Below are 14,246 nucleotides of genomic sequence, written 5' to 3' on the forward strand. Positions count from 1 at the left end.
CATTGTCTTTGTGGGTTTCCTCCAGGTGCTCCAGTTTCCTCCCATAATCCAAGATGTGCAGGTTAGGTGGATCGGCCATGCTAAATTGCCCATGGTGTTAGGACATTAGTCAGGGGAAAGGTAGAGAAATAAGGCAATAGGTCTGGGTGGGTTACTTTTCAGATGGTTGGTTTAGAAGTTGTTGGGCTGATAGGCCTGTTTCCACACTGTAGGGATTCTAAGTTCTAAAGTTTATTTAGTGTTTTCAGTTTGTGTTACAGTAAACATCTTAATTTGAAATATTGTCAATTAATCTTTTCAGCTATTCAATAGAAGTTCTAATTTCCTTTTAAAAAGTCACTTGTCTCTCCAGAGATTGTAATACTACACTGGATTGCCTATGGAACTTCAAGGAAGTGAATTATCATCACTCTCAGGGTAAATAGGAACAGGCAGCAAATACTGACCTTACCAGCAATGCTCACTCCCATAAAAAATAAAATAAACTCCTTGTTAGAATGTGGGCTCTGGCTGTTCTACAATTAATTATTTAAGAATTGACTATAAATTAGGAAAAACATCTTGAATTAATAATATAAAAGTTAATATTTTATTGAAAATTGGGTTTGAAGAAACATTGATAAATCAGTCTCTCCAGAAACTATTTATAAAGAAATTTAAACACCTCTGTACAAGAGACCCTTATGACCATAGCTGCATTACAATAAAAATGACCATTGTGACAACATTAGTAGTAGTCTCATAAATAGCCCATAGATGAGGTTCGGTGCTGGAAGTAGATTTTGTAATTGTTAAATTATGAACTTACGCCAAAAAGGATCAAATAACACATACTGTAAGAAAATGAATATGATTTCAAAAATAACCTGTATTTTTTTTAAAAATATGGACTTTCGCTTGGTTCATGCAGTAAAAACATTCCCAGCCACTTTTTTTTTGTATCTCATGAAGGGAAATGATCACTTCAAGTATATACCCAAGTCCCAAAAAGATAAAAATGGAAAACTCCAGTAAGCTTTAAATTATCACTTATCCTCACATTAAAATTACTAAAATGTGTAATGACTGGGATCAAAACTCTTTTTGCCCCTACATTATACACTATATTAAAAAAAATTACAAATATGAAAATTGTCTTTTGACATTGGGGAAGAAATACAGCAAGAACCCTAGCACCATGTAATACATTCAAGTGCAATATGCTTCATTTCAGAATTAAGAATGTTCTTAAACAGGTTTCAGTTACAAAAACTATTGTTCATTTGTGCTGCAAAACATGTACTTAATCTTCATTTTGTTTTGAAACAAATTGTTTGTTAGCTGAAAATCCATTTTTGGTATTGATCAGAAGGATTGCATGGAACCAAATTTGGCTTGTCCCCTCTTGCGGTTAAGCACTCATTTGAAACTTGATTTACTAGATGCTGGTCCTGTAACACAAAGCATAATTTACAACAGTTACCTGCTTAATTTTTTGAATGCCTTAAAAATAAGTTAATGTTAATCCCTAACCATTGTATCTATTCTTGAAGGTACTTTGTTTTGTTGTGCTATAATTCATTCAAGGGACTCTCATAAGTAAAAGGTTCATAATAATTTTGTACTAAGACATTAAAATGGCCTCTACAAGTAGGATTTTAAATTGCAAGAAAAAACAGCTCCCTCAAGGCAAAATGTTCCAAAAAGTTGCATTTTTTTAATCATTCCAAACAACAGAAATATAACTATCCATGCACTTTGTAATCATACAACTGAAATTAATTAGGGCAGTTTGTTACACCAGTGAATTTCAATAATAATCACAGTATTGTTTGCAACAATTTTAAAGATAAATACTAAGTACAATGAACAATAAGGAAAATTAAATTTAATCAATATTGCAATCTCAAGGAAAAATGATTATTCACCTGAAATTCCCATTTCTGCTGTGCTGTAACAAAACTATTTGAACCCTTATATGTGCATTCTTCAAGAAAGGCAGTGCCTTTTAGATTATGAATACACAACTCCTTCTGAATGTTATGACGAATTTCATGCAGTGAGGTATACTCAAAATACTGGGGTGGGGGGGGGCAGGGGAGAGAGAGAGAGAAAAAAAACAATTCAATGTTAGTAGACTGCACTATAAATGCACCTGGTCAATTCAAGTAAAATCTTTAAAATTCACACTACATTAATTAATTGATCATTCAGAAATGCATTGAATTACACTAATGCAAAACCATATACCAACTATTTGAAATATACATTGATGTAAAGCACTCCCTAAAGCTGCAGGATGTGCTTTTCAACCAAAATAAGTATTTTTGAAAGCTGTAAGGAAGAACAACTCATGCTCATCTATTGCTTGATGCACACTTTCTGGCCAGATATCAAGGATCAATTGTATAAGATTCTTGACGTGGTGATTGGGGAATTCCCAGCACCAAAGAGTTGAGCTTTTCATGGACTTCAACATAAGGGTACTAATAAAACATCTTGGAAAAAGGGCATAGGACACCAGAAAATCAGCAAGATGAATAGCTACTTAAAACTAAGTTATGCCACAAGCAGTCTTGCAGACAACAGAGATCACACCCCTTGCATCATCTGTACCACCTGCAGCAGAGTCCAACTCAATCAACATTCACAGTTGTATGATGCTGACCACTTCTCCATATGTAGCAAGGTCAGGCTTCAACCAAGGAAACTATAATATACTAAGAAGAAAGGTCAAGTACAGATCAAAGCTTGAACCACCCAAGGTAAAAGTGTTGTCAAAGAGGAATTATTTATGTAGTATCAGCCTCTACATGTACTCTACGTATAAAGGGATCATAGGAATGCTGCCTATTTTAAGGCACAGTTGAAAATGCGTTGCTGGTTAAAGCACAGCAGGTCAGGCAGCATCCAAGGAATAGGAAATTCGACGTTTCGGGCATAAGCCTTTTAAGGCACACTTCACTGAATAGATTCATTTACTACATCCATTAATGGAGCCCTAAAACTGGAAGTAGGTTCCCGCCAACAAAAGCCTGGATGTTCTCAAAGCAGGCACAAAAAAGCATCAACAGTCTGCTCAACATTGAGCCAATCAGTACTGGTTGAAAGCCTGCAACAGCATACAATGTGGTCCTACTTTTGGGGATACTACAGGGATGTACGCAGGAATTAATAAAGTAACAAGGCCAGCAGCAAGTAAATCAAGCTGACTTGTAAACAATGGCAAGGTAGTCATCATTGAACCTATCAAGCAGGTGGAAAAGTATATGAAGCATTACCTTGAACTCTACACATGGAAGAACATTGAAAAACCGTCATATTACAGCTTCTGAAGGAGTAACACAATTAAACTTGCTGCTTGTCGGATTTTGCTCAATTTTTCCTGTAACAAGAGGCTGATAACCTCACAAAGATCCACATCAACAGCATTTAAAAGCTTCTAACACACCAGAAAATGCAATTTTTACTCCACTGAATAACATTGCCAATGAACATATACTCTTGCACAATCATTTTGCGACATTATAACATATGAGGAATTTCCTTGGAGATGATAGGATATCACTTTACCACCATTATTTCACTGAAAATGTAGCTGAAACTCCATTCTCAAACACAAAACTGTTTCCACTAAGTTTCTGGCAGTAGGCATCCAGAGAAATTTTAATGTTGTTCTGAAATTTTAGTGTCATGAAAAGCCCAGTGGCTAACTCTACTGGTGCACAAGCTTGAAAAGACAAATGAAAGGACTGAAAAGTGACTGAACTAAGTCAGAAAATTGTAATAAATATCAGGGATTTAAAGGGTAAATGAAGTAACTACAGAACTATATTTTTAAAAAAAGCATTTAAGAACCATCATCTTACAAAGCAAGAAATTACTGAAAACATTAACACAAAACAATTTTCTGGTTTGCCCAAATGTGATTAAACTTTAATTTATCAAATCAAATACTTGATTGTATTACCTGGTTTCCTCCAAGACCATGGCAAGAATACATTATCAAGTGTTTTCCACCCTGGTTATTTTCTCCAGCATCAAGACAAGTCTGCACACCTAGATTTTTAATCTGAAATTGAAGGGTAAAACAGACATTACAAACAAAGCAGCTTTTGGTTTGAAAAAAAATCTTTTAATTTTTGAAAAGATCTTTTAGTTGGTATTACTCTTTCTAAACTCAATATTTCTTGTTAAAGACAATTAATTGAAAATAATACCACAAAATAATAAAAATAATAAAATTTAAATTGTACATTCAGATCTTATGTACAAACTAATAATTTAATCATAACATTTGAAAATAGAACATGTACAAAAGGAATAGAACTAGACCATTCAATTACATAATGCTTATCTATTTGTGTTTCAAATATCACATTCCCATCTGCCTCAATTTGAACTCCTTCCAAAACAAATTACCTAGCCCCTGCTTAAAAATATTTAAATGACCTCACCTCCACAACATTGAGGCAATGTTTCAAAGTTTCACAAAGCTCAGAAAAGTTCATCTGACCTAAATACTGAATTGACTGAGAGCAAAAATTCTCTCCATTTCTACCTTGTCAAGACCATTCATATTTTATTCACTTTAATTAAGTCACTCCTCTATTTTTTTTAAACTCCATATCTGGTCGGCATGGATGGGTTGGACCAAAGGGTCTGTTTCCATGCTGTACATCTCTATGACTCTAAAAACCCTAGCTTCAACGTATTCTCATAAAATATCCCACTTATTCCAGGCATCAACCGAGTAAACCTCCTTTGAACTGACTCCAAAGCATTTGTATTCTTATTTAAATAAGTAGTTGTAACTGCATACTGGACTTGAAATGAGATCTCATCAATACTCCATTTAACCGAAGGTCAACATCCTTGCATTTTTATTCAGCTGCTCTGGTAATACGTTATATCATCCTATCGGCTTTCTTGATTATGTGCTGCACACTAATCTTTTCTAGCTCATTCATGAGAACATTATTGAAGTTTAGATTTCTACTCATCCTCTGCTTTTTTATTCTCCCCGTCAAAGTGAAGAACTCCACATTTTCCAACATTATACAGTTATGAAGTTGAAGGCATGTGCTGTACCTTAATGAGCCAGAGAATGCTTTTTCTGAACTAAGAACTTACAAGCACCTGTGTATATATGACTAGATGGCTGTCCCACAGTATACTAGAAAATTGAAAATGTTTCATTTGGCTGTGAAATGGGTACCTGAGTTTTGGTTGCTGCTTTGCCAGCAATTTGAATTTGGCAGAAGTAATGTAACCTAAAATACAACACTCACCGCCCCATAATATACAGGAGTCATATCTGGCATGAACACTTCAGGATAAACATTCTTCAAATACCAAGTGAAGTTACGACAATGTAGACGCTGTTTCAAATCTATTCTTTCAGTAATATCTCCATAAGTTTTCTGTGAAAAAAAAGCAATAAAATATTACAGAAGTTCTGGCTAACCAAATCAATAATATTGTCACAATTCATGAAAGGATATAACAACAAGTGCATATAGGTCTATTCAGGATGGGTTAGAATTGATGATATTCAATAGCTGCATGACCTTGAATAAGTTCTACAATGGGAAACTCACATTCCTGTACGTGCCGAGGATGGCCCAACCAACTTGTTTTTCTGTACTTACTGTTCGTTATACTCTACAGTATAAGAGTTTCTTTCAGAGTTGTTGGACTTCACCTTGGACCAGGTGCTAGGAACGAACCCAAGCCTTCAGACCAGCCATCAATTAAGGGGTCCCCGATAGGCAGAAGGTATTGAGACTTGTTGCTTTTTTCACCCTTTTTTTATTACTTAATAAAACATTCATATTTAAGGAAACTGCTGTTGTCAAGTCTTCTCTTAACTACATTTAACCGAATCCTAAGAACCCCTTGGATACGCTTTGTTTTAAAAGACATTTTTAGCGATAAGAATGGGATTTGGGAAAATGTTTAAAGAAGGGAAAAGCAACCTGCTGCTACAGAGACCTTTTGTATTTTATGATGGAATGTGGCATACTCTGGATTCAGGTCTGTAGCTATTTATGTTCGCATAGTTAGGACCCTTGAAAGAATGGGTAATGGTTATAACCAAAGAGAAAGAACTGGAGACCGGGTTTCTGTACTGTACTAGTTCACTAACCTTGTAGAAGTGTTAACCCTTTGTCATCTGGTTTGAACACACCTTTCTTTGTTGGTTGCTAAATGTTGTCTTGTACAATGTGTGTGTTTTTGTTCCTTGGAACTTGAGATTTAGGAATACTTTGAAGTTAATTTTGTATTTTTGATATGTATGGTGACTTGAAAATGTGGTGTGTGCCTGCATCAGTGTGGAACAAGTACGGGTAATGTAATGTCCTTTTAAGAAACCATATTTACCTCTGACTGATGCATCTAACACTGTGGGGAATTTAGCATGGCCAATTCACCTGACCTGCACATATTTGGATTGTGAGAGGAAACCGGAGCACCTGAATGAAACCCACGCAAACACAGGGAGAATGTGCAAACTCCACGAGGACAGGTGGGAATCAAACCCAAGACGCTGGTGCTGTGAGGCAGCAGTGCTAACCACTGAGCCACCATGCCGGCCACCTTGGGTAAATTTAAATGACAGAAATTACCGTCTTTGGAATTTCATTTTGTGGCCAGAGTGAACTTTCAAATACAATTTTAACATGTGATTGAATCTATAATTCCAGATGAGAAGATTAACTCATTGTAAATGTACTTTGGTGCAAAAATACCCCAAGTGATAGGAAACTGAGATGTTGAAAAAGCAACTCTCTATGGGAAAGGAGTTCAGAAAAGATAAATATAACAAATTAAGAATGGAAAATTCTCTTCAAGTATAACATACTTATTTCCTTGCAGGAGCAAGAGACAGAGGTGACAATTACATGCAAGAGTTTACATTCCATTTTTTTAAAAATTCTGTATTAGATTAACACTAATTAACCCGTTCTACTTGGTGTGGAATAGATGAAGGTTATTTATTTTAGTTTAGAAATTGGAGAAACTGAATGCTAAACCTGTTTGCAGACCTTCAGTGTCACAACACAGTCAAGGATGTGGCATCCTCAAGCCATAAAGCCATTCATCAATAACATTTCAGTGGTGGGGAAGTACTGTGATAACATTAATTGTGTTGTGTATCAGGAATCTCAAAACCACTGAGCCTGGGTACACTCATGCATATCATGACAAAAACTATATTAAGACTCACATGCCCTAGTATTCTAAAACATTTAAATGGAAAAGTTAGCTGAAACTTTAAAGGGATTCTGGGAAATGATAAAGTGCTTGCACAGCCTCAGTGGTTTCAATGCATGAAAATGGATAGCGACTTTGAAGGAGTAAACAGAATATTGATTTTGGACAAATTTACACAGATATATTAAGTATCTAAAATGAGATATCAAGTATCTAAAAAAATTAAGTCGTCTCAGAAAGATCAAACAATATACAGAGGAACCTCGATTATCCGAATATCAATTATCTAAGTTTCGGATTATCAAAAGGAGATCTCAAGGTCCCGATAGAAACATTATATCAAAGAGGTGTTTCCAAAATGAACTCTGCTCATTGAAATGCTGCTGAGGACAGTCATGGACTTCAGTGGGAGCTCAGGCACTGTCTCCAAGTGACTGACCGCCCACCCTCTCTTTCCCCACACTTTCCCTGGAGTTTTACACAGGAGTGTACCCGAAACCACCCTCTTCCCCCTAATAATCTCTCCAACATTGTCCTGTACAGAGTGGAGAGTGAGTGAGAGAGTTTTTGACACTCACCCCCGCCAAAGGCAGCAGCAGTCTTACTGTTGGTGTCCAGATTGGCTGCCCCAGAGAGTGGGAAGGGGGAGGCAGGCTGGGGGTAGGTTTGGATGGGGTTGGGGAGCAGACGGGGGAAGCAGGGGCTAGTCTGGTGCCTAGTCTCCTGATCAGGGAGCGGACTTAGCAAGTGCTCGCTGTGTCATTCCATTGAACTGATGGGGGCGGGGGGGAAAGGGCAGGGCTTCAGCAGTGCTGCAGGTCCCTTACACACAAGTGTGTCTCTGCTCAGTAACAAACCCTGAGGGAGCAAGGCAGGCAGAGCGAGGAAAAGGAAACTTCAGAAAACTCGAGCCCCAGAGGACATGCTAATTAACCTAATTATCTGAACAAAATAGTGCCCGCCCATCTTATTCGGATAATCAGGGTTCCTCTGTATTTGAGTTCTGTTTTAAAATGTTACTTTAAGATGAAGTTCCTTGGACTACAAATCTCTCCAGATCCCTGGAAAAACAAAGGTAGTAATAGTTAAGTTGCAAAATTGGATGAAATGAAGTAATTAAGGGTGGAGACTGGTGGCAGAAGACAAAAAAAAAGGATGAAACTACAATTGAGGTCAAAATGCACTTTAGTGAGAAGGATATTTAGATGAGAGCACTAAACTGATAGCTTTCTCTTAGTGATGTTTGTATCTTTGTCTTTCTTTTTAAGAAAGACTGAATTGGTAATCAAGCCACTACCTGGGCATCGTGACTGTACACAGAGATAAGCAAAACGTCATAGATCATTTGATAAGATCGCATGAGAGTCCAGAATGTGTGACATAGTCTTGGGATACCGATGCAAGTGTGCAAAAAGTGAATGTTACCTTAGAGGTAACAAACATGAGGGAATACCTGTTTTAAAAAAAACTTACACTGAAGAACTGGTGTCAGACATGTACACCTACTTGATAAAAGGATTAGTGTGGCCTTGAAGAGTACAAAAACAGTTTAAACACTACAACGCTAACATACAATTAATGAAAGTTTTAGTGAAAGGGGTGTAAAAATAATTACAATCAAAATTTTTAAAAATGTGATTGGCTATTATGTCAAAATGTTACAGAAATGAAAGAATATCGGCTCTGGGAAGAGTAATAGTGGACTGAATAAAGGAGCCTATTGGATGACATATGAATGCCACACCTTGAGCGTTTGTATGATGCACGTAGTCATGTTTAAACCAGTAGATGAAATTGTAATCTGTTAGGATAGTTGGTGTATGTGAAAGAAGGCTGAACTAAGACTCAAAAGCTGTAGGAGTCTGTAGTAAAGGAACCTCAGGGAAAATAAAAGGCTGAAGGTAAAGTCTGATGAACATTAGAGCTGTATTGTTTGATACCATGTACAGAGGAACCTTGATTATCCAGCATTTGGTTATCCGAATATTTGATTATCCAGCAAGATCGTAAGGTCCCAATGCTTGGCTATGTTATCCAGCATTCAATTATCCTAAATTCGATTAACCGAACAAAATACTCCCCGCTTCTGTCCTTCGGATAATCAAGGTTCCTCTGTATATTGTAGCTCAAAGCGGGTGCTTGCATATTGAAGTAGTTACCACTCAAATGATAAAAATCAATCATTATAAAATTGGCAAGGAAGGAAACAGATTGAAGAAATATCCACAAGATGGATACAGATGGAGAGCTGGAGAAATTTTGAGTCCATGTATATTATTTTACTGTTATTGGGTGAGGTGATCTGTGGATCAGGAACTGGAGGATTAAAATAGACAAATTAACGAACCTGAATAGGGAATATACTGAATTTTAGAGCAAATTATGTAATTAGATTAACTGAACCATTATTGGGAATGAAAAAAAATATATTTTTGAAGGGATAAGACAAGTCTTAGGGCTATTTAACTATTTCAGGAACTTTATAGAAAATTACAGGAAACTAGCTGGACTGCTGCAAGACCTTTTTGGAAGCCGAGAAGTGTTATAGGCAATCAGCAAGCCAAATGAGGAGTTGCATTGTTGCTAGGAGACAAGCATGTGGGAGTAGTTAAAGTCAAAAGAAAGAATCCAGCAAGCTACGTTAATCAGGAAGGAGAGACATATGATTGTAACCCGTTCATGGAGCAGGAAGGAGAGAGACATGGTCGAGTTAAGGAAGAGCCATTAGAGGGGCCAGATGTGAAATGCACGTTTGTAGATGGGGCGTGGAAGTACGATGATGGTGAAACCCAGACAAGGTGGGCCGTGGTCAATTTGAAAGGGGAACCCTTGGCAGGAAAGAGGATATAGGATGTCACCCGGCAGGTGAACTAAAAGCACTGAACTTAGAAGCACTCCCACCAGCTAGTACAGAGTTAACATGTACGCAGACAACAAAAATGCCTTTGCTGTGGTCCATGACTACATGATGGCATGGGCAAAACGAGGCTATATTATCTCAAGTGGTCATACAATTCAACATGAGACTGTAGTTACGTACCCAGTGGCAGTAGTACTTAACATTTAAGTGCACAGAAAGATCCAAATGTCAGAAAGGAATCAATTAACAGCCAGCTAGTCTGGCACTCATTCTCTCTCCCTCGCACAGGTTTTGAGGGCTCAGCAGGAATGGGATCCTCAACCCTCTGACAGGAGCTGCAATAGATTTAGGTTGCATGTAAACATATGACAGTTGCCACACAACTGTCATTAAAGGATATTACTGCTATTAAAATAAGCATGAAAACATTAATCCTCTGTGGACTCCTCTCAATTTTGATCCAATTGGAGGCAGACAGGCACGTGGCAAAATGGGAACTTAATGTTGATGTCACTTGCTGATTCAATCGCGGTCTTGACTGTACAACACTGATAGGATATATTTAGTGGTTAGTCCCTAATGCCATAGCAATCATTAATTTGATGATATGCTCTATTATTACAATTTTTATACTGATGGTTATTTTCATTGCAGTTTTAACCTTCTGGTTTAGGTTACATATTCTTATTATATGTTCTCATGTGGCTGTCGCTGATTTGCATCTGTATATTACATATGCTGTCAAATATCATTCGGGTGGACTGTATCAGATGGGTTAGAATTGGTAATAATATTTGACAGCTGCATAACCTTGAATAAGCCCTGTGATGGGCAACTCTCATTCCTGTACATGCTGAGGACAGCACAATCAACTTTTTTTTTGTACTTGCTGTTTGTTACACTGTATAAGAGAGTGAGTTTTGTTCAGAGTTGTTGGACTTCTCCAGGATCATGAACGGTGCCCGGAACCAGCCATTAATTGCGGGGTCCCAGACTTATTGCTGTTTTATCACCTTCCTTCCTTTTCCATTTTTTTTATTACTAATTAATAAGTGTTCATATTTGAGCAAATTGCTGTAGTCGAGTGTTCTCTTAAGTACATTTAACTGAATCCAAAGAACCCCTTAGACACACTTGTGATCCAAGACAAGGTCAAAGTCTAATCACAACATACAGTTGGTATTAAAATATTTTCTTCTGAAAATTAGGAGATTTTCATCACACATCTAATTCTTGATGAATTTTTACTCAAATCATTGTACTGATCATACTTTTTAATAATGTCCTTGACATTAGTCCAGATCTTCCAGTCTCCAGGTAGCCAATACACCAGAGAATGCCTCTGAAGACCCAAGACACAGCCTCCCTGGAATTGCCTGGGAAGATTAAACTTACTACACACCTTAGGACCCTATGAATATCTCCAACTTTGACTTACAGCCAGTGATCAAAGTCAAAGATGTGGGAGAGATCCAACTTAAAGCCAACAAAAGCTATATGGATTATCACAATATCTAATGCCTGAATATCTATACAACATAGATGAATTCTTCATTGGGATGGAAAGCAGTCACATAATCATACAGCACAGAAATGGACCCTTCGGTTCAGCTCATCCATGCCAACCAGATATCTTAAGTTAACCTAGTCCCATTTGCCAGCAATTGGCCCATACCCATCTAAACCCTTCCTATTCATATACCCATCCAGGTGCCTTTTAAATATTGCAATTGTCCCAGCCTCCACTACTTCTTCTGGCAGTCCAATCCAAAACTAGTGTCCTAAATGAAAACAAACAAAGCTATGAAGATCTGATGGTTGATTTGGTTGCAATAGGCTGATTAGCTTCATTAAAAGGCATGACAGTGGACAGGCAATTATTAATAGCCCATAAATAATGCATACATTGCAATAATTATACATTGCTTTTGGGTGATTGAACATATTTAAGAAAGAAACAGATTTACAGGAGCTGAAAGATGTCAAATGGTGTTCAGGAGAGAATGAGTGTATGTCATTGAGGCTTAGCCATAATTGATGAATGGTTGTGTGTGCTTAATGGGCTGAATGATCTACTCTTGTTCCTATTTTTTGTGTTTCTATGTTTATGTTTGTGCCAGCTTAAAAAAAAGCAATCCAAAGAATAATGAATCATATCCAACAGGTCTCCTACGTTCAAAAGATTGATCTCTATAAGTTTATTTTTAAACTTTGTAGTAAGGGAATAATAGTTATAATTTTGCACTACAAGTTATTCTGCTATAATGAGTATTTCATTAACACAAATTTGCTGTAATGTGATTAACAAATTGGGCACACTATTTCTAAAGCTCGAACTTTTAAAACATGTCTTGACTGTAACACGATTACATCGCCAATGCTTTAAGCACTGTTTCTAAAAGGCAATTTTCTTATAATGCGGGGTTGCACAGGAACACAACTATCGCATATTAGAAGAACTACCCCATATCCTGTCCAACAATGAATACACACAGTACATAGAGATAAAAGATTCTGGAATCCTAAGTAAACAAACAAATGGCTGGAAGAACACAGCAAGCCAGGCAGCATCAGGAGCTGGAGATGTTAATAGTGTGGATATTAACCTGTCTTCAGGATAACTTTGATCTAGTCCTGAATAGGGTCAACGTCCACAAAGTTGACTTCTCCATCTCCTGATGCTACCTGCCTTGCTGTGTTCTTCCAGCCTTCTGTTTGTCTACATAATGCATACAGACATTAACAAGTGAAAAAATGCCAGTTTCAGAAGTTCAATATTGTCTTTTTTGAGATGACCTGAATTTTAAAAGTTGATCTGATAGTAGTCAATCTTACTGAGAAGACTTTGAAAAAAAATTTTTATAGTACTCATTTTCAATGCCCAGGATTATATTTGTTTTATTTCCATAACAGTAGCAGTTTAGCTTCAAAATCAGAATGAGAATTTTCATATGGAAGAGTGCAGACGTTTGTATTTTTTTTAGATTACTTTTTTTTTAGATTACTTACAGTGTGGAAACAGGCCCTTTGGCCCAACAAGTCCACACCGACCCGCCGAAGCGCAACCCACCCCATACCCCTACATTTACCCCTTACCTAACACTACGGGCAATTTAGCTTGGCCAATTCACCTGACCCGCACATCTTTGGACTGTGGGAGGAAACCGGAGCACCCGGAGGAAACCCACGCAGACATGGGGAGAACGTGCAAACTCCACACAGTCAGTCACCTGAGTCAGGAATTGAACCCGGGTCTCAGGCGCTGCGAGGCAGCAGTGCTAACCACTGTGCCACCGTGCCGCCCACATGTGGGCAGGGAGTGAAATCCCAGCACAAGCTTATTAGGAAGCCACTTCCAAACACATTTTTAAACTGCACACCTTAAATTACTTGAAAGCAATCTCTAATTCTGCATTGCTAAAAACAGCGATGCACGCAGCACATTGGAAGCCAAACAATCCCCAGATATGCAAATCAAACTAAGAGTTTTGTTCAGCAGATTTACACTGCCCACAATGCCTCTCAACTTCAATCGCTGATGCATAGATTTAAGAGGCATTGCAAAGTCAAATATAATGTGTCATCAAAATTACCCACACCACAATCAACTATCCACAGAATACGAGTCACAAAATTGTTACTGTGCAACAGGGATAAGTTGAATTATAATGTCTGCACTGAATAGGTCAACAAGCATTTCACTTCATGCAATTCTCTTTCTTGCCTGTAACAATGTTGCTGTTGTCCATGGCTGATATGATAAATTGGCTACTTGGGGTTCTCTTTTTAACAGATACAGAAAATCAAAGGAAAGCTTAGCGGATTTAGCATTTCATATAGTTCAACTCATGGCCTTCATAAACATACAACAAAATGCCTCAGTATTCATTAGATGGGACTGGAATGGAAACAGTAAGACACTGATAAGGCAGCTCGGATGAAAATTCTGACAGAAGATTTCCAATTTTTTAATATGAAATAGAAGGGGCAAGCTTGACCTAACTGAGATGAGGCTTTTTTAAAAAAAATTAATTACATATTAGAATAGACACGTTTGCATAAGAATAGAAGTTTAAATTTATTAGATATTGAGAAATTAATTTTTCGAATGCAGTTAGCCTTGGATTCAGAGACTGGCTTTGATAAACACCCTGAAAGAAACCTTTTTTTCCTTCAGAAAGACTAGAAC

General features: G+C 37.4%; 1 protein-coding gene across 2 annotated transcripts in view; it reads right to left on the reverse strand.

The window, feature by feature from the left end:
- Positions 1–609: 609 nt before the first annotated feature.
- galnt3 (UDP-N-acetyl-alpha-D-galactosamine:polypeptide N-acetylgalactosaminyltransferase 3 (GalNAc-T3)) overlaps positions 610–14,246 on the reverse strand; it is a 52,852-nt gene continuing 39,215 nt past the window's right edge. For both annotated transcript variants that reach the window (XM_060827870.1, XM_060827871.1), the window contains exons 8-11: positions 5,271–5,402; positions 3,950–4,051; positions 1,908–2,057; positions 610–1,430 (exon numbers count right to left, since the gene is read on the reverse strand). In XM_060827870.1, coding sequence (XP_060683853.1) covers positions 1,317–1,430; positions 1,908–2,057; positions 3,950–4,051; positions 5,271–5,402 — 498 coding nt within the window. In that variant the 3' untranslated portion in view covers positions 610–1,316. The remainder of the gene's footprint in view (positions 1,431–1,907; positions 2,058–3,949; positions 4,052–5,270; positions 5,403–14,246) is intronic.

The sequence above is a fragment of the Hemiscyllium ocellatum genome, chromosome 7, assembly GCF_020745735.1.
Source record: "Hemiscyllium ocellatum isolate sHemOce1 chromosome 7, sHemOce1.pat.X.cur, whole genome shotgun sequence".
Classification (NCBI taxonomy): domain Eukaryota; kingdom Metazoa; phylum Chordata; class Chondrichthyes; order Orectolobiformes; family Hemiscylliidae; genus Hemiscyllium; species Hemiscyllium ocellatum.